The 24367-nt window shown below is 37.7% G+C and overlaps 1 protein-coding gene across 2 annotated transcripts; it reads right to left on the bottom strand.

The window, feature by feature from the left end:
* Nucleotides 1-252: 252 nt before the first annotated feature.
* On the bottom strand, nucleotides 253-17369 carry LOC131774257 (protein NLRC3-like). 2 transcript variants are annotated; one of them, XM_066167922.1, is made up of 12 exons: nucleotides 17222-17369; nucleotides 16957-17036; nucleotides 15069-15139; nucleotides 11152-11213; nucleotides 9176-9283; nucleotides 8753-8858; nucleotides 7532-7589; nucleotides 6333-6992; nucleotides 5814-5936; nucleotides 4772-4882; nucleotides 3752-3862; nucleotides 253-2707 (listed from the first exon to the last, which is right to left on the bottom strand). In XM_066167922.1, exons 8-12 carry the CDS (start codon nucleotides 6967-6969, stop codon nucleotides 384-386), a joined length of 3306 nt encoding a protein of 1101 aa, XP_066024019.1. In that variant the 5' UTR covers nucleotides 6970-6992; nucleotides 7532-7589; nucleotides 8753-8858; nucleotides 9176-9283; nucleotides 11152-11213; nucleotides 15069-15139; nucleotides 16957-17036; nucleotides 17222-17369; the 3' UTR covers nucleotides 253-383. The 2 variants fall into 2 exon arrangements, with proteins under 2 accessions (XP_066024019.1, XP_066024020.1); XM_066167923.1 differs by lacking the exons at nucleotides 11152-11213; nucleotides 15069-15139; nucleotides 16957-17036; nucleotides 17222-17369 and having other exon boundaries at nucleotides 9176-9793.
* Nucleotides 17370-24367: the final 6998 nt, after the last annotated feature.

Below are 24367 nucleotides of genomic sequence, written 5' to 3'. Positions count from 1 at the left end.
CCGTAAAACTGTTGTCTATATGTTCAGGGTGGCTCTTGAGAAAGACGATATTAGAAGGTTTTCAGAGATCTGGGAATTCCGTGTTACAGGAAATTGGGTCGCGGCGCGCGTTGCATCAAGGTTGAAAATGGGCCTTTAACTTGTAACCGTAGGATAAAAAGAGGCTCCAAAAACAACAGTGAAATAAACAAATTCTCCCAGAGTACTATTCTTTTTTATTATAATAGATTAAGTATGCATCATTGTAAGATTTCTTTTCCAGACTGCAAGAAAATGCGTTTCTGGGAGACTTATCTTTTAAAAATTTCCCGGGGAAGCATGCCCCTTGACCCCCCTAGAGGTTCGGGCCTTCGGCCCTCAATTTTCAAGGGTACCTACCTACTTTAAAAGCAATGCCCATCTACTTTGAAGTTGTTAAGTTGATGAGACAAATCCAAATTGGTTAGCGTCTTGTTCATTTTGATTGCCTCAGCAATACATGTAGCACCCGCAGCACTGATACCATTCCTTGACAAATCCAAATTGGTTAGCGTCTTGTTCACTTTGATTGCCTCAGCAATAAATGTAGCACCCGCATCCTTAATATCATTGTCAGACAAATCCAAATTGGTTAGCGCCTTGTTCACTTTGATTGCCTCAGCAATACATGTAGCACCCGCAGCACTAATATCATTGTCACACAAATCCAAATTGGTTAGCGTCCTGTTCACTTTGATTGCCTCAGCAATACATGTAGCACCCGCATCACTGATACCATTGTTTCGCAAATTCAAATTGGTTAGCGTCTTGTTCACTTTGATTGCCTCAGCAATACATGTAGCAGCCGCATCCCTAATACCATTGTCAGACAAATCCAAATTGGTTAGCGTCTTGTTCACTTTCATTGCCTCAGCAATACATGTAGCACCCGCAGCACTAATATCATTGTAAGATAAATACAAATTGGTTAGCGTCTTGTTCACTTTGATTGCCTCAGCAATACATGTAGCACCCGCATCACTAATACCATTGCTTCGCAAATGAAAATTGGTTAGCGTCTTGTTCACTTTGATTGCCTCAGCAATACATGTAGCACCCGCATCCCTAATACCATTGTAAGACAAATCCAAATTGGTTAGCGTCCTGTTCACTTTGATTGCCTCAGCAATACATGTAGCACCCGCATCACTAATACCATTGTTTCGCAAATTCAAATTGGTTAGCGTCTTGTTCACTTTAATTGCCTCAGCAATACATGTAGCACCCGCATCCCTAATACCATTGTCAAACAAATACAAATTGGTCAGATTCAAACCAGTTCCAAACGACTTCGATAAATGCGAGTGAAAATCACTTTTTTCTCTTTTGCATTCGTTGATGGCCTCCAATACAATTTTTGCACCACGGCCTTTATTTTTGTTGACTTCATTTGTTAAACTCTTTACAAGAGCCACAACTTGTTCGTCGCATTTCATGGCCAAAATTCCACACGAAAACAAAAGTGTTTGTTTAAGTTCAACGAAATACCTTGGATCGGAAAGTAGTTCTCCAGGTTTCATTTCCTTGCTTTGAATCTGAGAACAAATGAAGAATGCTGCAAAGAATTCTTGAAAACTTTTATGTGAGAAGGCATAATGCAGTGTTTGTCTAAGTTTGCTGCCACCAGGCTGCACTGACAGAAATCCAAATTCAGTCAGGTCTTTTGCATGGTTTCTCACTTCACTTTCATTAAAATTAAACTTATCGTCAAGTAAACCATTCAACGCTACCTTTCCAAGATGATTCAATTGCGGTTTGTAATGGTTTGTCAAGTCTTCGATCGTTTCTAGTAGTCCCTTCCTTTTTCTATATCTCCTCAAAACACATTCAACCATATCCAAGTACAGTTGAGCTCTGCTTTCGGGGAGTGTGCCCTCAAACTCTTCGCATAAAAGGCAAAGAAGTGCTGTGTTTAGAGGATTGGCCGCTATTTCTCTCAAGTTTTTATCTCGCGACATCCGTTGCGAGAGCTTGGTGGCTAAATCCGTCCTTTCTTTAAAGTACTTGGTGACAAATTCTATCACATGCTTTTCAGTGAATCCTTCAATCTGAAGCAGCGCGTCACAACATTTTCTCACCTCTTTTCCAGCTTCTTGTCTTGCTGTTGCAACTATGTGGCATCTGGGGAGTACTCTTCCTTCAATTAATTCGGAAAACATCGACAATTTACTGGACGATAACTCATCCAATCCATCCAATATCAATAAAATGCTGGACTGATTTTCACGAATAAACTGAAAGAATTGTTGTTTGACTTCTTCATCGATGTCTCGGGGCAGCAGCTGATCATCAATGGCTTCCCAAACCTCAGAATGGATATCTGGACATTTCAGTAACAATACCACTTTAAATGCTGTTGGGCCGCAGCCCTGAGGTTCTTGCTGTTTTGTGGCCCAGTCGTAAGCGTACTTTTTACAATAGGTGGTTTTTCCCATACCAGGTTCTCCTTCAATCAACACTGTTCTCGGCGCTGAACACTCTTCATACGGGTCTAGTATTGACGACATCTCAACAAATACGTCAGTGATTTCTCCTCTCGTTTTCTTTCTTCTGACCACTTTGAGCCTTGTAAAAATACTGCCAAGAAAAAACTGAAACTCTTCACACCATGGAAATGGTGAGAGCCATCCCTCGCGAGTCTTGTACAGCTGGCGAATTCCATTGATAAGCTCAGTTAGATCAAAAATACCTAGCAGAAGCAAAATAAGTAAGAAATCTGATGAATGCAGCATTGAAAATTGTGGTGCCTCTCTGGTATTCGGCACTGGATTTAAATAAGTGAATGAGTACGATACCGTTGCCAAAGAAATTACTTGGACGATGCAAAAAGGTTTTAGTGTATGATTCATGCTTGCTGGTTAAAAGCCATTTAGATTATGAATTCAGGTAAACCTACTCTGTTTGTTCGGCTTCAAGGATGTCTGACGGTGAAACTCTGTCGTAAAATAAATTACTCGGGAGATTAATATTCATATCATTGGAGCCGTAGTCTGAGAAAGGCTTTTTCGGGATATACCGAGACTACGAACAAATAAATGGAAACCAAACAACGCCTTTGTGCCTTCTTTGTCACGCGGTTTCATCAAAAGTACTGCAGAAAACCGGGGGCTCGCCTGCGATTAAGTGGGAGGTTTTTCCTACAGTCCTTTCCTTAGGAACCTATTTTAATCAAGACGATCCTCATTCAACTATTTTCCCATGTAGAATTGAATACTCCACAATATGAGCGCAGGAAGGGTTTAGTTATTTTATTCAGAAATATGCAGATTACAACTAATGCTACTAGGTATTCGGCACTGAATTTAAATTAGTGAACGAGTACGACACCACTGCCAAAGAAATTACTTGGACGATGAAAAAGGTATCAATGTATGATTCATGTCAATTTACTGACCAAAAGCTATTTGGCTTGTAAATGCAGTGGAACCTGCTCTGTTAATTTCTAACATCGAGCCGAACTTAATGCCAATGTTTTCGTTAAAACTGTACTTCGTTTTATTTCGTTCTCCACTCTAATCAAAATATAAAGTTTTCCAGGCTAATTACGGGTGAAAGTTTGAACAATTGGAGGGAATGAAAGTACACCGCAGAGATTATTCCAGAGATAGTCTAAATTGAAAAACTGAATCTCTTTAACATAGGATGATCTCTCCCTCTCTCACATACAGGCCATGTTGACTACGGCGAAATTTGCGGTTAAGCAGGATAACATTTATTGTATAATTCAACTGACCTTCATCCTTGCTTTCTCCCACTGAGGCTGTCAAAGTACACAGCTTTTCCTTCACTTCTTTCAGTTCGCTGTCCATCTTTGCCATTTCGCCTATCATTTTCTCAAGAGACCCTTTCGTGGAATAAAATTGGAACTTTTAGTCCGAGTGAGAGTCGCTATATTCATTAAAAGTTAACTAAATAGATCCTTTGCCCTTCCTCTGTTGTTGTTGTTTTTTTAAATTTTATACAACCTTCTAAAAAGAAAATTTATGGCTCGGCTTCAGCGGTTTCTTATAGTGAAACTCGGGAGATAAATATTGATATCATTGGAGCCGATAGTCTGAGTAAGAGTTTTGACGGTAAAAATGGGACATTGTAAGAACTAATTAAAAAAAACCAAAGAACGCTTTTCCGCCCTCGTTTTCACGTCGTTTAATCATAGAAAAAGAAAAACGCTAGAACAAACCAGAGGTCCGCCTGCAATGCATTGTAAAGTTTCGTTCACAGTTTTTCCCTCGGGAAAATTAAAATAACCACATACGCCTTCTCCTGTCCCTTTTAACTAACACAGCCCTCATTCAGCAATTTTTTCCATGTAAAATGGAATACTCTACAAAAAATTTGAGTGGAGGAAGGATTGCATTAGTCTTTTCAAGAATATGCAGGTAAAATCTAACGAATTAGGAAGTTAGATTCGTTATGTCCTTAACAAAAGTAAAACTAAAATAAGGCAATAACCCTTCTCGGCCAAATATGTATGAGTGCTGTCAGAAAGCTATCCAATCTGAGAGGTAGCCTGAGATTCCGTGCCATCTCATTCACCCCACACATTACCTGGTATCTTCATTTGTAGCCAGAATAGGTTTATCTTAGTAGCCAAGGCGTGTTCTTACAACAATACATTACCTGAAAAGTGTTAAATTAGCCGACATCAAGCGAATAATGTGGTCATGCTCAAAAGATTTGTTTTGTACTCAAGTTAACGGAATCCCTGTTGATAGTTCAGTTTATCTGTGAGTAGCTATTTCTAGCAACCAACCTTCATCTGTACTTTTCTCCACTGTGGTCGTCAGGCTACAAAGCGTCTCTTTAACCTCCTTCATTTCAATCTCTATCATCTCAGTTGTATCTCTGAGGTCATTTAGCGAATCTGCATTGGTAAGAAAGATAAGCGCAATTTCATAAGCACAGTTACATCACAAATTCACATTAACGTGCAGATAAACAATGACACCTATGTCAATATCTACTCGATTCCGAAGGGATCAAGCTCAATAACACGCTTAGAAATCACAAAAATGCACTCCAGCAGTTGTACACGAGTACCCCCGAACAGACAAAAATACTGCCAATGAAAACACACTGTCGACATTTGGGTTAATTCTTAATTTTTCACACATAACGCTAGATTAACGTTCCAAATATGTGACTAGTTCCAACCAAAATGAAAACATTATGAGTTATACTACACTGCTGTGTTTTACTAGGCTAAAAAAAAAAAAAACGCAAAGGAAACCTAGAGACCCGTCTGTAATGGAGTGGGAGGTTCTGCCTGCAGTCTTTTCCTCAGGAAATGTAAAATAACCACATGCATCTTATTCCGGCCCATTTTACTAAAGACGATTCTAATTCAACTATTTTCCCATGTAGAATTGAATACTACACAATATGACCGGAGGAGGGATTTTGTTATTTTAATGAGAAGAACGTGGGTCACATCTAACGCTACTAGGACGTTAGATTCATTATGTGAAAGATGATACGAAAAAAAAAACGATAACCTATCTCGACTAGGATCATACATATGTATGAGTGCTGTCAAAACACCATCAAATCCGAGAGGTAGCCAGGGCAGAATATTTCACATTCCGTGGCATCTCACACATTATAGAGTATCTTCATGTATGACAAGTGTGAGTGGTGGCCAGGGTGTGCCCTTAGACCAGTAAAGTACCAAAGTATGCTGTGTTGGCCGACATCCAGCGATTACCGTCATCATGCACAAGAGCTGCGTCATGTACTCAAAAAAACAGTCTCGTTCATAACTTTTTTTCTGTGAGTAGCTCTTTCTACCAACTAACCTTCTTGTGCGCTTTTTTCAGCTGAGGCCGTCAGAGTAGTAAGCTTTTCTTTCACCTCTTTCATATCAATCTCTATCTTGTCAGTTGCGTCTCTGAAGTTTCTTCTCATGTTTTCCAGCGAATCTGAAAATTTCAAAAGGTATGCGCATTTTCATAAGCAAATTTATATTACAGCTTCACGTTTACGTACAGATAAAACAATGATACCTATGTCAACATCTAGTCGATTCCGAACAGATCAAACTCAAAAGGACGCTTAGAAGTCACAAAAATGTAGTCCAGCAATTGCACACGAGTACCCCGAACAGACCAAAATATTACAAATGAACACACAGTTTAAACATTGGGGCTAATTCTTCATTTTTCACACATGACGCAAAAATACCTTCCAAATACAAGACTAGTTCCAACCAAAATGAAAACTTCATGAGCTCGCCTGCACTGCTGTGCTAACTGAAAATATATACATTTGTAGCCTTCTGGTTCATCCTCATTGACAGTACACAATGCTTTTCTTACCTTCAATTTCTTCAAGCTTGTCTTTGATGCTGTCGTCGTCTTTCTTCCATTGTTTCATCAGTTCACGATAATGCTCCTCGATATCTGGATCCATGCAGTCGTGCTCAAGATTGTCGATTTCAGCTCTAAAATGAGCTCCTCCCAGTCTCACCAAAGCTTCTCTTACTTCTTTCCAGTAAGCACTGAAACTACTGTCATCCACAGAGGCTTGAGAAGCATGGCCGTATACAGTATTCCTGTAATACTTCACTCTGGCGATGTCATCTGCGATGCTTATGTTTGCAGCTAGGGGAAGACGATCCCATCCATTGGCAGGAGGGCCCAAACCACAGATATTTCTAAGAAGCACCGTTAGAAGGGTGATATCGAAGGCTGCAGAAGACACGGGTGCGTGAGAAGGGTACAACTTCCCCCATTGCGTGGGATTCAGCACTTTCTTCCTCCCTTTATACAGTGATTGCAATGTGGCGTAATGCACTGAGGTACTTCCCAAAACTTTATGTAGAGTCGCTGGTGGATGTATTGTGTCAAAAGTGGACCGAAGCACCTGAGATCCAACATCCACCAGGAGGCGGCATAACCTTGCATAGTTAGTAGTCTCTTTCGTAGACGCAAATGGTAAAATAGCCATAGCCATAATACTAACTTTTCCAGGATGACCTGTCAAACAGAGAATTGACATTAAGTGATGCTAATCAAACCCATTCGAAAAAAAGAAAACTCTTGATAGCCAATTGAGACCAAGAATGGTTTCAAATCGTGATATCATTTTTTAAATCCCTTGGAGCAAGGAACACCAACGAAAGAACCTAACAAGAGATTTAATCTAAGATTTTTCATTTCAACCCAGTTTTTAGATTAAGAAAGAGTTTTGTTTTTTAGTAAACAAAGTACCAACCAGAGACATAAACAGCAAAAATGAAACGCGATTTGAAAGTTTGAGGGGAAAGGAATCACTGAAAAGAGTGTTTATTTCCTCTCGGGGGCCGTAAACTTAGTCAGTTCTGGTGGCTCGTTGACGTTTGATTCTTAATGGAATGGAATCTACCTTCTAAGTACCAAGGTCGACATAAGGTGTAATTATACTCTTGAATATTTTAAGTCAGGCATCCTCTTGAGATCTACCAATCCAAGACCTCTCCCTCACTAATAATAAAAGCATCTGTTGAAATCTTTCATAACCCAGCACGTAACCTTACCTTGAGTGTCGTATTGCCAACCAATTGACCTTAAATACGTCTGAATTGTTTATCGATGCTTAAAAAGAAGATAAAACTGGACATTAGCGTCTGCTATAAGATTTCAATGTGGAACAGCTGCCAAAGTACACAAACAAGCTAGTTATGCTACTACAACAAAAATCCCGAAACACATATTTCCCAATAATCACCGCCACTGTTACGCATTAAATTCAAGCCACTCGCGTGCAGATCATCACGTTCTGGCACATTACCACCTTTAACATTGCCAATTGACCACTGCATAGGAAAGTTTTAAAATTGATCTAGGAGTAGTAACTGCGACAACATCACCAACTATAATTTGTCAGCGAAGAGATGAAAAAAACCAAAACCATTAACCCCTACATCCTCCAGCTATCAGTGCTTCCGAAACTGCTACCACACGGGAACTAAAATCATCACTAACAATCAAGTAACACACAAAATCAAGACATGCTCAACGCATTAAAAGGCAAAGCCATAGGCATTAAGCCAATACCACTACCACTCAAACCAGAGTCACCTCAATTGGCAAATAATGACTCTTTTTGATAAAAGAATCACCAGTGATTTAAGAGCAGCTTCAGTCTCCAGAGCAAGGACAAGTCCAACAACAATGCCACCAGCATTAATACAAGCCACGTTTCTACTACTTCATGTAGCTTCAAAAAGATCCGAGCATTGCCAGCGCGACTATTATACATAAACCTGAAAACCTCCATAACTCTAATGTGAACCACAAGCTGACACAAACATATAGACCACAGTGTAACATCAAAGCAAGACAACACAACCTCCATGTACCACCCTGCAAAGATCACTGCACCAACTTGGTCATTTGAAGCATAACTGCAGAAGTATCATCCATCACCATCCCAACAAGGACAAGAAGTACATAACCACAAGCAAACTACACCGTGTTAGGAAAATTGTCATCAATATGGGAATCAGTGTGTTACCAGGTCAGTCGATGGAACCAACTCCATGACTAGACCAGGAAATACTAACACAACAAATACCGAAATGATATTACTTCAGGTCAGTGAGTTTACAAAAATCACTAAATGACAGCCTACAGTTAGAAAGCAAAACCCATGTAACACACCTTAACTATCCCAATTTCTATGGCATTAGGCAATATGGGGTATTAATCATTGCTCTAAGTGGAAAAGTAAATGAAATTCTTCAAAGGTATATCACCTAACATGACACCAGGTCTCCCTCTCAGCACCAAAATTCCAGGATAGAGGAGCAACTCAGAAGGAATTTGTAGATTTCCTCACCAGCTTCTACTTTACTATCACACCTGGGAACATTAAAAGCCTTTTTAAAACTCAGGCAATTCATGGTTTCTCTCCTTATTGATATTAGATCAGTACAGCCCTTGAGAACAGATTGCACAGTCAGTGTTATTAAATGCACCTTTTTTAATCTATGTACTAATTCTGCCACATGAAGGTAACTCTAATTGTTATTGATACAATACAAGGTCATTGAAGCTTGTGCACCAGTACAAATATGGTGTCCCAGTTCATGGAACAAGAAAGTCTAAGTCAACAGATTTAAAAGTCTCTAGAGTATTACCACCTCCACCAACAAAACGTGTCTAACAGCAAAACCCACCACTTGTAGTTGCCACTACAGTTAGGGCAAAGAAACTCAACAAAAAACTTTGTTCTGCATGCAGCATCCCAAACATTTAGGGGAGGCAACCTCCATTTGCAACTGAACCTGCAATGACAAAGAAACCAAATGGGATCACTAGCATGTAACAGAGCTGCACAAGCATAATTCATCACCATGCACTATCATGAGGCCAGCAGGAACATAACTTCTAGAACTGGAGCTAAATTCCAGTAAGAGGTTTCCCAGCAACTTGGTTAACATTATTTTACCAGAAGAAAGATATTTTTATGCCCTGTCGTGTGCATGGGACAAAGTCAGAAATCTGAATCACCACAAAAAGTTGAATTATAAAACTTGAGCTGATTCTACCCACCACTAAGCCAGAAACAGCAACTATAAGCAAGGCAAGGCCATTAATTACTAGGTTAATCTGGCACCCCTGTCACAAACTGCTGGCAGGTCTTCAACCACTGGCATTAATTATTGAGTCAATTACCAAAACAAGCAACTCTTAGACTAGACCTTTTCCATATTCCAAGGTAAGAGAGGGGAACTCAGTCTGAATTAGTGCATTTTCTCACCAACAACCTAGTGAATTATCTACCCAAGGGATTAACTCAGCATCAGAGTGACACTTTCTACCTCTCAAATTGGTGTCCCAGTGCATTAATCCTTGCAAAGCCCCAGACATCAGGATAAGCTAGTCAGTCTCAGTATACACCACCACTTTAAAACATTTACAATGTATACCAGCAAGAAGCAGCTCTGGCCACCATTATAAGGATAAGTGCAGCAATCCCAGCCATTTGTTACTGGTGCCAAAGTCACATTTTCTAGGTGCCTCTAACCAATATATACAGGAGAACAAACATCTAAACACAGTCAGCAGGGGTTGCTGTGTTTGGAAAATAAAATCTCTCATTGCCCACCAGAAAAGAAAGATACACATCATTCTGTATAGAATTGCATGATCAGATTGTGCATATGCATCCTTCATGGCCACTCCTAGAATGACCACAGAAATTACAAGCTAGAAAAATAGTTATTAACAGCATTGCTGAGGCACATCCACCACCGCTCCAAGAAGGACAAACCATTGATATTAATGTTGAAACAACATTGTGGTGGGAATAAACTTAGTTTGATGGTCATCACAAACACCATGCAACACCACTACTTGGGGATTATACACACCTACTGCTCCATAAGTGATGACCAACAATTGCATAATAAATCAAAACCAGTCAGAAATCTCCTTTATGATAATGCATGCAAGTATTATCAGATTAACCACAAGTGACAAATATCTAAACATGAAATCAGGTTTCCCTAACACTTCACCAAGATACTTAACCCATACAAATCTGCAGAACACAGCCTGCAAGTCAGTTATACCTGAGAGAAAAAATCTTTGCCAGTTACCTTGAGGCAAAGCTCCATATACACTCATATGAAACTTCTATTGGCCATTGCAGCCCTACAATGATGACCGAAACCAGACATACACTTATAGAACTGCAGAGCTTCCAAAGGATATCATACACCACCACTCTCAAAAGTAGATCAACTATATAAGGAGCATCACAGTAACTTCATTGTGGTAGGAGATTGATCAGTAGTAGTAAAAATCAGTGCACATTTTACAGTTTGATTACCATGCAAAACCTGCAGTTCCATGACCAGACCCAAGACTGTACCAATACCACTACCATAATTATATTATAACTACTTCTGGTTAATATAATATTTGGACATTTTAGGTAAGTAATATTATGCATAATTCTTGACATGACATTACCAGACAAAATAATTAATACTCACATGGATATGAGTGCAGTGAGAGTAAGCAGAATTTTAACATATGGAAACAGGACACAATTATTCCCAGCAAATAAATTATTAAATACATACAGATTGACAAAATGAAGGCAAGTTTCAAAAATGAGAGAATAAAAAACAGCAAGTCCTTCTACCTTGTATAGAGTTTCCTGGGTTCAAGAAAATAACCCTTGAATCAGGGATAAAGTCAGAAAGTCTGAAAAGGGAAGCAGCAGAACAACAGTTACCACATATCAGTTATGAAAGACAAAGACAGTCACAAGGGCACTAACAGGTGCCCCAAGGTTATAAGTGGTATTAACCACAACATTCTATAATCATCATGGAGTAATTTGTATTATCAACTGAGTTGATAGTGTAAATTTGCCACCTTGACAAGTTTAAAAACTGACAATTTGTTTGTTACCCCCAATTGCTCTGACAAAGGGCTATAACACTCAAATTTTCATTGTTTTAAACCTTATCAGCTTAGTTGATAATACTTAATTATTCTGGTATATACTCTCCCACACAGGCAGCACCACAGTCTCTTTAGAAACTTACCCCCTTTATTTATTTAATTATAAATATCAAAAGTCAACTGGAATAAAAAAAAAAAAAACAACAACAACCACAACCACAACAAAAACCACCATGATCCACAATGGCTGACTGAATGTGACCCGCCATATGATTTCTGGGACAAAGGTGATAAGACACACAAACAACACCCCAACACAACATGCTAAGCATGTTCAATATGTGCATATATTATTTTTAAACAATAAAGGACACACTATGTTTTGTTTTGGTCATGTTTGCACGCTTAGTCTTTATTTCGTTTTAGCGTATTATAAGTTAACACAGTATAGCACAATTAAATGATAATAATTCAAGAAAAACAAAATGTACATGTAGCTAGACATTTCTTTTGTTCATCCATGTCTTTTCCTTTTGACCTCAATAGCACTCAATTGTGATGGGTAAGCTTAAATACTGGTAAACAAATGGGTGTAACAAATGAATTTTAATGCTGTATAGTTTCCAAACATAAACATTGTTTGTATGCACAAAATTTATACAGTTACAATGTTTTTTTTTTCCTTTGTTGCCAAAGAACATTTGTGGTGTAACAACTCCAATATTGAAATAAAGAAAAATGTTTCTTTCGTCTTGTCATGAGCGCGGGACAAAGAAAAAATTCTGAGTCCCCATGAGGAATAGAACCAATATTAAAGTATTAATCAAAAGTTGTACATCATAATGTTATTGAACAGAAGTTTCTTGCATGTGTGCTTATTCTGAGAATCATGAGGGCAATTCCATGTAACAGACATTACATTCAGAGACCAATTTTTTGGAAAGTAATTTCCTTAACAAACTTATTCAGCACACTTTTCAATTTATAATTTGTAAAAACATTCCTCACAGGGTACTTAACTATCAGCAGAAAAGAAACTTTCCTTTAACAAAGGCTTCCAAAATTTTTGTGTTAAACTTTGTTACAGACACTACAAAAAAAATCAACCTTCAATTGTTTGTGTTCACTTAACACTTTTTTCTTGTGAATTGAATATTCAGACAAAAATCATTTAATAAAAATAATAATAATAATAATAATAATAATAATAAGAAGAAGAAGAAGAACAAAGCTGCTTTATATAGCCTTTTAAAAATCCTGTGGTATCCCTTATCCTGTGGTTAGATTTTGAGCATAAGGTAAAAACTTCCTGTTATGGACATTACACAATTTTGGTACAGATATTGCAATGTGGAACTTTTTTTTACATTGGTAAGAATATGGGAGTATTTCTGTTTATTTCTAAACTTTTAATAATTGACTTCATCAGAACTGATAAATTTATCTTAATCAGCTAGGCCCAATTACAAGTTAATTCTCTTCTCTGGTTGTGCTGATATCCATAATATTAATACTACACTTGGGTGTACATGTAACTTTGGTATGTGGAGTATCCCATTAAGAGCATGCTCCTTACAATTCAGTTTCATTGATAAAACTAATGTTTCTGCTGTTTTCTGGTTCTTGCTTACTGAGACACAAGGCAGGTTTCTCGTGTGACACCAAGTTTTACATTGGAAGAGCCCTTAAGGTTACTGATGATGAGGTTGAAATCCAATTTCTTCACCAAGTTGTGGAAACATTTAACTGGCCTCTGAGAAGCAATATTGATATTGTCAACAGGAGAAGAGTCTTCCATGGCTCTAAAGAGCTGAAAGGCACTGGATGTTTCAATGTTCCAATTCTTTCATATATTGAGAGGCTTTTAAAATATCTTCAAAAAGAAAATTTTTGCAAATAAATAATCAATCTAACTGCAGATTGCAGTAGTTAAACACTGCTTTAATTACTAAACTTGGATTGTTCTGAACTTTTTGCGAGAGTATTATTCATTGACTCTTAATAAGCCAGTTGATACTATTTTGGAAAGTTACACTGCACTGAACTGTATGAATTGACAACTTTCTCTATAGTATTATCAGAGCAGTGGCCTTTGAAAGTTGAAGTATTGCTTGTTCTAGGCTAAATTTCTGAAACATTGCATGCTATATTTTAATTTATTATCTTCAGATACAGAAGGTAATGACTCTAAATATAATATGTTTTTCAGTAAACTTAATTCACACTCAGACTCAAAATTTTTGAAAATTTATACTCCTCATGTCAGTGTTGTGTTGTTACTGCTAATGTACAATTGTTGTTATAGTTATTGTTATTAGTGTTTAGTCAAAAGCACTGCAAACTTGGAATTGATAAATTTCCATGATTTTGATCATTTACAACACTCAAGTTTAGGCCCCCTCAAAAGTAAACAAGGAGTCGAGCTGATAAAAAAAAACTGGTTTTTAATTTCAGAGAAAACGAAACAAAACACTCTTTTTGTTATGGACATACCAAAATAATGTTACTTGCTCTCATTTACGAAGTACATCCATTTTAGAAAAACTATTGTCCACAAGTTCTTCTTTGTGTTGAGTTCTGTTAGTTTTGTTCCTCTGGTGAGACTTAAGGAATACATGACTGTCTTACTTAAATCATTTTCAACCTTTCATCATGCCAGCTATTTTTATACACTTTTCATTGGAAAAAATAAACAGCCTCTCTTAGCCATTTTCTACAAATTCAACTTTCAGATTACTATATTTTAAACAATCTAGGGTCTCCTTTTTCTAAAAATCCATGATTGGGCTAGATATGAAATATTTTAAATTTCATCATTTAAGCAGTTGTAAAATGGTATGGGCCATGATGGTTTTCATTATTTTACCATCCCCTAAAAATCTCTCTGGCCATCCGATGAAACATACTTTTACACAAACGTTTTGGCTGTTAACAGAATATCTTGAGCATGTTGGATTGTTTACACAATCGTCACAATTTGTCCCGCATTGAGTTAGATTTTGTGCTTTAACATGCTATAAACATCATCAAAAGTAACCTCCACGTGAAAAAAAGTAATCGAAGTGTCTGCTTTAAATCCTAATGCAACTCATTCACAGCCAAATGTTCCAACTTTTTTTTTGCTAATCAAGAAGTTGCATGATAATTATAAACATGGATGTCTTTGAGTAGAAGCGTGTTGTGAGCTTAAGCTTGCTATCACCTTTCTCCCAAAAATCATATAGATGGTCACAAATACAGAATCTTGCATTAGAGCAAGCAGTTGCATCCTATATTGGTCATTACACCTGTAATGACAAAAGCAACTTTTTAATCATAATATGCATTTCAGCTGCAAGGTGCAATGTAATAGGACATGGTGTCAAACACTATTGAAGGATGACAACATTCAATTTGTACTCCTGAGCGTAAATTCAAAGGATCGAACCACTGGGTAAAGACTGATGCAAATTTAATTAGCGACCTATCTTACTACTTTAACATTATTTTTCATATTCAAAGCAAAATGATATTCATGAAAAAAAGAGAATAGCACATAATAACATAAACATTTTTCATGCCCATGAGAATAAGACACAAAAAATCCTTACATATATGTATCATATTTAAAGAGGGAAAAAATGGAAAAAAAACATATTATTATATACCTACCATGTTTAGATTTCCTGCCTTCAAAAAATCACAATATGAGCAGTCAGAAAATGATGGACATGTAATAATTTCTGAAAAAGAAAAACATAAAATAAATATTAATCTAATGTGAGAGATATTGACGGTCACAAAAATTCCATTTAAGGTGCTATTAATTTATTCCTTTAACTCCCATGAGTGACCAAGACCAAATTTCTCCTTGCAATATAAATACATTTGACAATAAAAATCTGCGATAAAATATTATAAAGCATGACACGACGTTTCGACGTTTCCAGAACGTCATTATCAAGTAAACTAAAATAATAAAATCGAGTATATATATAATGAAGCGGTGAATAAATTACAAAGCGTTAAAAGTTAAACAAAGAGTTTAGCCCTAATGGAATCGCTCTGGGTGTTTAAATTGGGCCTTATTGTTCTTATGTACAACATTTCATAAACAAGACAATCCCATTTCGTGCCACATTTTTTAAGCATTCTAAACTGGCTCTCATTGAGTAAGTCAATGTTCCCATGGGCATCTCTCAGGTGGCGACCAATGGCAGAGTATCGATGATCAGCAATGCGTTGAAACAAATGGCGCGTCGTATATCCGACGTAATTTGAATCACACAAATCACATTTAAAACAGTAAACAACGCTATGCTGATTTACGAGCATTTAGCATAGCATGTTTTACCAAATCTTTACTTATTCAATATAAATACATGACAAGAATTAAGAAAAATATCAATTTGGGGATAATTAGTTGATCCAATATTAAATTCTATGAACTAACATTATAAGAATTGTATAACTGACAGTAAGGAGAATTACAAATTGGATCTGGGAGTTAAAGGGTTAAGGCAGTAATTGTTGCTATTGAACAGTGTAATGAACTGAAGAAAGCTTTTGGACAATCTGAAAGACATAGATGACATAAGGCTGTTTCACTCGATCATGCTCAAAAGGGGTTGTTGGAAAATATGTGAACTCAAGAGGAATCCAATAATTGTAAAACCTTCAGATATTTCAATTCATGGATACTGCATGTGTCTGCTAACTTCAGAATAGAGCAGGTTGAAACTGGAAACTGAGGAAATCTAATATGTAAATATGTCATTTGACAAACTGCAAAGGAAAACATTGATAGTTTTTTGGAAACTTAGCTTTGAATTGACTGTTGCATAATTTCACATCTGCAGACTATTAAGTGGTTCCTGTTACTAGTAAAGTAGAGCTATATGCTGAAGCACAAAGAAAGATTGCTTTGGGATTAGAGTTCAAATGCTCAATAGCCTCTTCAGTGCACACGGAACCTCATTCGCCATTTTCTTTCCATCCCACCCTCCTCAATGGTTATTTGTTATGGAAATATTCCTTATATTTTGGGTTTTCTGTATAAGAAAGCCTCTCTGTTAATATTATGTTTTAGTTCTGTTAGATTTATCTGCTTATATGCATCAAATAAGAGTCGCATTTTGTGGAAAATTAGTTAACTATAACTAAGACTGAACGATTTGCCCAAACATTACTTAATTGTGGTCACATGTCCAATAGTTTATCAGATTGAATTTAAAGGCACAATAATTTGTCGAAAAAATATCATCGATTGGAGAATTGGAGAAGGCTAGTCATTCTCTAGCAACGGAAATCGAACTGTGAAGAAAGGGTTTCGGTTTCAGTTTCCTGTCGCCTACGAAAACAGCAATTCCGCCCTCACTGATACGCATTATGTGTTCCAATCTTAACTAAAGCATTTCCCTGCCCCTTAAGTCTAGATCAGTAACGACTACTGGAGGTAAGACAGCTGGTTTGAGTAAAAAACAGACCCTTACTGAAGTACGAAATTAAAATAAAGTGACGTTTTAGTACGCATCAATTCATATTTTATGAATCTACTTACCCCTCACACAATCTTCTCGAGAACGGTGCTTCAAACGAAATAATTACTCCCGGAGCTCGTGAAGAGGCTACGCAATCGTCCTGAAAAAAGAAAAAAAGTAGCTTATGTGTCAAGTATATCTTCACCATGCACTTATTTTCAAGGGCTTGTATCAAAATTTTCGTAATCATACGCATTGACGCGAGGGAAATACCGGAAGTCAACAACGGGTTATGAGGTTAAAGTTAAAGTTACGGAGTGAATAACTTTACTATTTTGTCTGTACCTGCTCTTTCTTCGGGTCAACTCTTCTCATGGACAGTAATGTCAGTTTAAACCGACTCGTTTCCTTGTTTCCTGATCTTCCGTCGAGAGAACGAAGAAAGTCATAAAAGGTAGGTATTCCAATAGACTCAGAGAAGGGTGATGCGACATCGAAGGCGTTAGTCGAGGGTCGAACACACAAGTTTATAGTACAGCGGTTAAAACAAAAATATGTCATGTAAGCTTCAGCACTTGTTCCCCACGAAAAATTCAAAAAAGAATTGTTCAAGATCGTTCTGAACAAAGGAGCTTTGAGCTCCTGCGGTAGTTTCTTGATTTTGTTTGAGTATTTTGTGGTTGTCATAAAATAACCACTGAGATATATTTCTTTTGAACAATTTTCATGGGATTTTTACCTGTAAGATAAATGCGAGTTTAAATTATTTTTTTATAACGGGCACATAAAATAGCATGACACCGTTATTATTTTCTTCCGGTATCAATCATTAGGAGAAGAAGAAATATTACTAAATGCGTGATCGCGTAGTTTATAGCAATTCCCAAAATCCTAGATTCATGAAAACAAGCCATCAAACTATACTTCTCTGTTTTTGTTTACTCACACGTGGCTCACAGATATACAAAAAACTAATAAAAATGTTTTCAGTATGTTTGAGCTATTTACTAGGTTATCAATGCGCTAATAAGCCTAACAGTAACGTTTGAATTTTAGACGGTAACGTCGTCTCTTAAAAAGTAAATTATGAGAGAAATTCTCCTCGCAGCGTTGAGTCCATCGAGAGAAGTTCAATGTTTTTTACTTACGTAATGCGAAAAATTTGTCAACACTGAAATGTCAGATAATTCGTAAAATAACGAACGGGAATTTCAAGAATTGTACACACCCTACGTTTATGGGGAATTCTGAAGTAAATGGATGTAAATGACCCTCCCGATTTTGTTTCCTCAGTATGCGAAAAGCTCGATGGATGCCTCCACTAAAATACCAAGAAAAGTTATAACAGTTTCGCGGGTTATGCAAAAATCGAATACTATTGGTACTTTTCATTATATTTCAAACTCTTTTTCAAAAGGAATTCTCACCTTTGTTGGTCTGCGGAGGCAATGCCGAGTTTCAATGCTTACGATGGTAAACGGTTTGCCAAAAAATTGGATCGGTGCATTACCACCATTGTGTTCAAAGATGGGAGACGCTGCAAATGTATAATTTGAAAAAGTATTTCGGTATACTAGATTACACACTTAGAGTGATTTCCAAGGGCTTTCCTATATATGAAATACTTTTAAATATTTCAACACTTTCACGCCCGGAGCATTGCGTAAGTTTTTACAAAATTGCGGCCAAAGATCAAGTCTCTACGAGGCCCACACCGAATTGATAAAGGCAAACAAATCAGCTAAAAATAAAAGAACCTGGCTACCATTTTTCGAAAACTTCTTGTGATTTAATTCCTTTGATTGCAAGGCCTTCTTTACAAAGCATGTGGAACTAATAAGAAGAAATCTCTCGAGCGTATCCTCGAACTCGTCTCTTTTCCCGTCGAAATAACCCAAGAAGTACTGGTTTTCAACCGAAAGATTTTTAAGGTTTTCCTCAAGGAAGTCAATCTCCGATTTATTTAAAGAAGAATGATTAGTCGCCGCCATCATGACGCATTCCGCATTCTAGTGTCTTAATCAAAAATTGTCTTCTGTCTTTAGATGTCATCCTTTCGCGGGCTTTCGCAATATTCGCAGGTTTCATAATGTCCCCGCTGACCAAAATTACCGTGTACTCTTACCCTCGACGAATGCCTTCGATATAGCGTCACCCCTCAGAGAAGGGAGTTGTTAATGACATGTGCAGATAACATTATTCGCAAATGAAATATAACACCTAAAATCGAGTAACACTTTCACGCAATGAAACTAGCTTTCCAATGCGTTTCTCGGCCTCCGGAAGAAAGATCGTTCAAAAAAATTGCAACGGCATTCTTTTAAAGTTCACATGAGTTTTCGTTAGAGCTGCTTCCACACAACAACGCGTGATCCACTTCATACCACCTCTCACTACAGGTCACGCAACTTAACGAGGCACGCACGGCAGATTTCAAATAGCATTTTATTGCCAAAAACTATCGACGAGTGAAGCGTTCGTCTTTCCCCCCCCCCCTTAAAAACACGGCCAGAAACTACTAACTTCAACGCTCGTAGTTGCCACTTAATCCAGATCAAAACCTCCCTCCTTCTGATTGCTAATTGTTGGAGTCTGATCAGCAAAGCTAAACTGTAAACCAAGCCTTTAAGTCTGTTCCTTTGCCGTCTTCATCATCGATCCGTCCAAAGACTGGCTAGGCGAGAAGACTGACCTAGATTGACCTGATCAGAGTAGTATACGCAATCAACATATGGACAGAGAGTCCGATGGTCCTGCGGGGATTAAAGAAAGGAATTTTGCGACTGATTTTAAATTACAGGATAAATGCTCTCAAATGTATTTTTAAGCTGACGCCTGCAAGGGAAAAACATAAAGTTTTCAAAATAATTACTTCATAAAGCTCTACTAAAGAATTTTTGACCCTATTCCTATGACTTGAAATTTATCTGTGCAAGCTCAAATAGTGAAGATAAAATCTGAATTGAATCCTGAGTCAAACACTCAGAAAGACTAGCTTCATTTTGTAAGGTGTCGCTCATTATTTATCGCCTATGGGGGGGCTGGAGGATTTTGGTTGCGTCACGACTTAATTTACCTGCTTCCCCCATAATATACTTATGATTTCTCATTGACAGTCAATTGGCGGAAATTTTCTATGGTTCCCCTTAGAACTCTGTTAGCGGCAACTGATCAGCCTCCGTTCATTGAAAACCATGTAAACCCCATCCATCACCCCCCTCCCCCTCAAAAAAAGGGGAAAAACAAAAAACAAAAAAAAGGGAAGATTAATCGTCCCTCCCCCGGTGATAAATAAAGTGTTTGGTCTCTGAAACTCTTCACATAATTCAATTTTGTGAGTCTTTGTAAAAATGTACTCGCGCTTATTTATTCCAAATTGAACTCAAAATCATGTGATTACCTCTACAAATTCAAATTGGTTAGCGTCTAGTTGACTTTGATTTCCTCAGCAATAGATGTAGCGCTGGCTTCACTCATACCATTGTCAGACAGATCCAAACTGGTTAGCGTCTTGTTGATACCCCTGCTACACAAATTCAAATTGGTTAGCGTCTAGTTGACTTTGATTTCCTCAGCAATAGATGTAGCGCTGGCTTCACTCATACCATTGTCAGACAGATCCAAACTGGTTAGCGTCTTGTTGATACCCCTGCTACACAAATCCAAATTGGTTAGTATCTTGTTGCCTTTGATGGCCTCAGCAATAGATGTAGCGCCGGCTTCACTCGTACCATTGTAATACAAATTCAAATCGGTCAGATTCAAACAAGTTTTAAAAGACTTTGCTGACCGTGATTGAAAATCACTCTTTTGTCTTTCACATTCGTTAATGGCCTCCAATACAGCTTTTAAACCACTGCCTTCATTTTCGTTGACTTCGTTTGTTAAACTCTGTACAAAATCGACGACTTGTTCATCGCATTTCATGGCTAAAATTCCGCACGAAAACAAAAGTACCTCTTCAAGTTTAACAAAATAGCTTGGATCGGAAACTAGTTCGTCTGGTCTAATTTCTTTGCTTTGAACCTGAGCAGAAAAGAAGAAGGCTGCAAAGAATTCTTGAAAACTTTTATGCAAGAAATCCAAATTCAGTCAAGTCTTTGGCATGGTTTCCCAATTCACTTTCATTCAAATCCAATTTGTCGTTGAGTAAACCCGAAGCGATTCAATTGCGGTTTGTAGAGATCTGTCCGGTATTCTTCCGTTTCTAATAGTCCTGTCTTTTTTCTATAACTTCTCAAGACACATTCAACCATATCCAAGTACAGTTGAGCTAAATCGTGCCTTTTTTTTAAAAGTCGGTGACAAATCCTCTCACATGGTCTTCAATGAATCCTTCGATCTGAAGGAGCGTGTCACAGCATTTTCTCACCTCTTTCCCAGCTTCTTATCTTCCTGTTGCAACTATGTGGCATCTGGGGAGCAATCTTTCCTCAATTAATTCGGTAAAAACCGACAATTTACTGGATAGTTACTCATCCAATGCATTCAATATCAATAAAATGATATTTTTGTTTGACTTCTTTATCGATTTCTTGGGGCAGAAGCTGATCATCAATGGCTTCCCAAACATCAGAATGCGTTTCTCGACACTTCAGCAACAATACTGCTTTGAATGCTGTGGAGCCGCAGCCCTGAGGTGCTTGCCTTTTGGTGGCCCAGTCGTAGGCGTACTTTTTACAATAGGTGGTTTTCCCTATACCAGGTTCTCCTTCAATCAACACTGTTCTCGGCACTGAACACTCTTCATACGAGTCTAGTATTGAAGACATATCAACAAATACGTCAGTGATTTCTCCTCTCGTTTTCTTTCTTCTGACCACTTTGAGCCTTGTAAAAATATTGCCAAGAAAAAACTGAAACTCTTCACACCATGGAAATGGTGAGAGCCATCCCTCGCAAATCTTGTACAGCTGGCGAATTCCATTGATAAGCTCAGTTGGATCAAAAATACCTAGCAGTAGTAAAATGAGTAAGAAATCTAATGAATGCAGCATTACGAGTAAGAATCACATATCAGTAATCATATGCTTGCAATATGCAGGAAGTTTACCTTCGTGGACATAGTTAATCTGGCTGGCTTGCTACAAGTTTACTGTATCTAAGCGTTAGAGTGTCCGAAGTAATGAACGGAAGGTGGTAGGTTTGAGTCTCAACTGAATAAGAGTCGTACGCTCTCACTAACGATTTCTAGTGTTCTTATTGGTTCTCTCAATTTCGGTTATATGAAAATGATTTATCTAAGTGTCGCTCAGCTAAATCTATTTTTGGCCGGAAGCAATTAATTCTTTTTATACATTGGAAATTAACCAAAGCAAATGCTAGTCAACGTCATATTGGTAACAAAAAGTAAAAGTCAAAAAGTTTAATGTAACTTGATTAAATGGTACTTAAGAGAGTGTCTCTGTAAGAGCGGCCCGGACGATTTTGCTTGAGACACGGATTTCGCTCTTACAGAGACACTCTCTTAAATTTTAAGTTTAACTTACAGCACTAGCCTCAGGTCAACGCTTTATGGTCAAGAAAAGGCATAACGTTGTCACAACAGAAAGAACAACCGGTTACCTTAAAAATTCCATTATAGGAATTACAGAATTTGTGTCGAAATATCTACACTTTAACAGGATCTTTCATTACAAAAACTCAACTTCGACTGCGGGTCTGTTTAAGCAACCATAATACTGGTTTCTCCGTTCGCTACCACGCAGCAAAACATTTGAACATTAGGGTATAACGTTTTACAGATTTAACCAAATGTTTGTCTCACTGGGAATATAACTCTTAACTCTTACACTCGAAGCGTGAAATTGAGGTCAGGATATTGAAACGAAACCTATCCTCGATCGCAAGCTTTACTCTGTTCCAGTTAAACAAAACACTAAATCAACCTGTTGACAAAATTTTTCGCTTGCCTATACGTTGGAACTCAAAGACACCTGATTGCTTGTCTAGTAAGTATTGTATGTCGTACCCTTAAACGTTTCTTCGATCGTAGATTAATGTATTTTGTGTACAGCTGAATAAACTGCTTGCGTTGAATTTTCATTCAGCTCCGGACGTAGCTTAACTGTTTTGACGATCAAATATGATATTGACTTCAGGTGGCTTTAATTTGAAGAAAAATTGAGAGCTAAAACGGATTACCAAAAATTGAAAAAATTTGATAACTCACTGATTCCATTCGCTCTTGTTTCTGACTTTAATTGAAATTTTGATGTCTGGAATAGCCAAAGAAGTGTCGGGAATTTCAGAGCCAGGCGAAATGAATTGATAACAGTTATTAATTGAGTCAGTTCATCCCTGGTAGAGGAGGTGGCGCTGATACAGTCGTCGATGTAGCGACCGCAGAGTTCAGGTTTGGGGCCGTTGTATTGACTGAAAAATTGGTGTTCGATAAAACCTACGAAACAATTGGCGTAGCTGGGTCCCATTTTGCTTTATTAAAAGCAATTAACTTTTCTACGCCGCATTTTTTACCCCATGGCTCGGGTGTCATCTTTCCTTGAATGTTTTCTTCAATACACCCATTTCATTTACATAACGATAAAGCAAAAAGACCAGAGTGTCTATTAAGAAGCTTTTGACAAATTATATTTTATTCCAGCGTCAATCTGAAGTACATTTTAACCTAACAATTTTTTTCTGCTTCGTGAAGCCTCTGAGTTTGGGTTTGGGTTTGGGTTCGATCAAATTCTTAATCCACATATTTTTTTAAACACGTGGAATTCAACGTCTCCCTTTTACTTTCCTTGGCTACACAGGTTTTCTGATGGGGGGGGGGGGGGGATTTTAAATCCAATTGACAGAATGAACCGACAGGAATCTAGAGGTAACATTTCATCTGTACAAGCTCATTGGTAAAGTCGTGCGGTAAATTATTCCATAGGTTCCTGTTTCTGACTTGGTGGATACGAGATTGGTATAGCCAGTTCATATCAGGCGCGGGCTCATGGAACAACTGTTAAATATAGTGCACATATTATAATAAGTATATACAGTAATTGTACGAAAGACAAAAGTTCTTTGATTACGGCTTACGTCCATTTCTTAGGCAAGACCACTGAATTAAGGAAAATGCGGGGACTTCGATTCATTAACCGGTTCTAGGCGTTCATTTAGTAAAACAGAACGAAATAAATGAACTGCGCAATGGTACCAACAAAACAGTACGCGACCCAACCCACCCCTGGCCCGTTTTTTTCACTCAGCTGCTATCATCGCATCATTTACTATAATTACACTTTGCATTTGCAGGAATTGTACGTGAAAAGTTAAGTGGTTTTTTCAAAGACAATACTCTGGACGCCAGTAATAGCAATGTACACTGAATGTCCCGTTGCAAATCCATTTATTTCCTCTTTCACGACAAAGCGCAGTTTACGTGACGATAACTACCAATAATTCCCAGAGCACTAACTTTTGTTGACTGTTCCAAAATTGTATGGTCAGCACCCGTTCTTATTATTTTATTTTTTCATCCTCTCCAGGCTA

Source organism: Pocillopora verrucosa, chromosome 6, assembly GCF_036669915.1.
Source record: "Pocillopora verrucosa isolate sample1 chromosome 6, ASM3666991v2, whole genome shotgun sequence".
Taxonomy (NCBI): Eukaryota; Metazoa; Cnidaria; class Anthozoa; order Scleractinia; family Pocilloporidae; genus Pocillopora; species Pocillopora verrucosa.
Note: the sequence above shows the minus strand (reverse complement) of the source record. Positions and strands in the feature narration are given on the sequence as shown.

Bases quoted from the DNA above. Each gene is read 5' to 3' on its own strand.
- LOC131774257 (XM_066167922.1), bottom strand. From the start codon at position 6,969: ATGGCTATGGCTATTTTACCATTTGCGTCTACGAAAGAGACTACTAAC. The intron at 3,863-4,771 runs GTTGGTTGCTAG...ATTCCACGAAAG, and splicing joins GGAGAAAAGTACAGATGAAG to GGTCTCTTGAGAAAATGATA. The intron at 2,708-3,751 runs GTCAGTTGAATT...TGCTTCTGCTAG, and splicing joins GGGAGAAAGCAAGGATGAAG to GTATTTTTGATCTAACTGAG.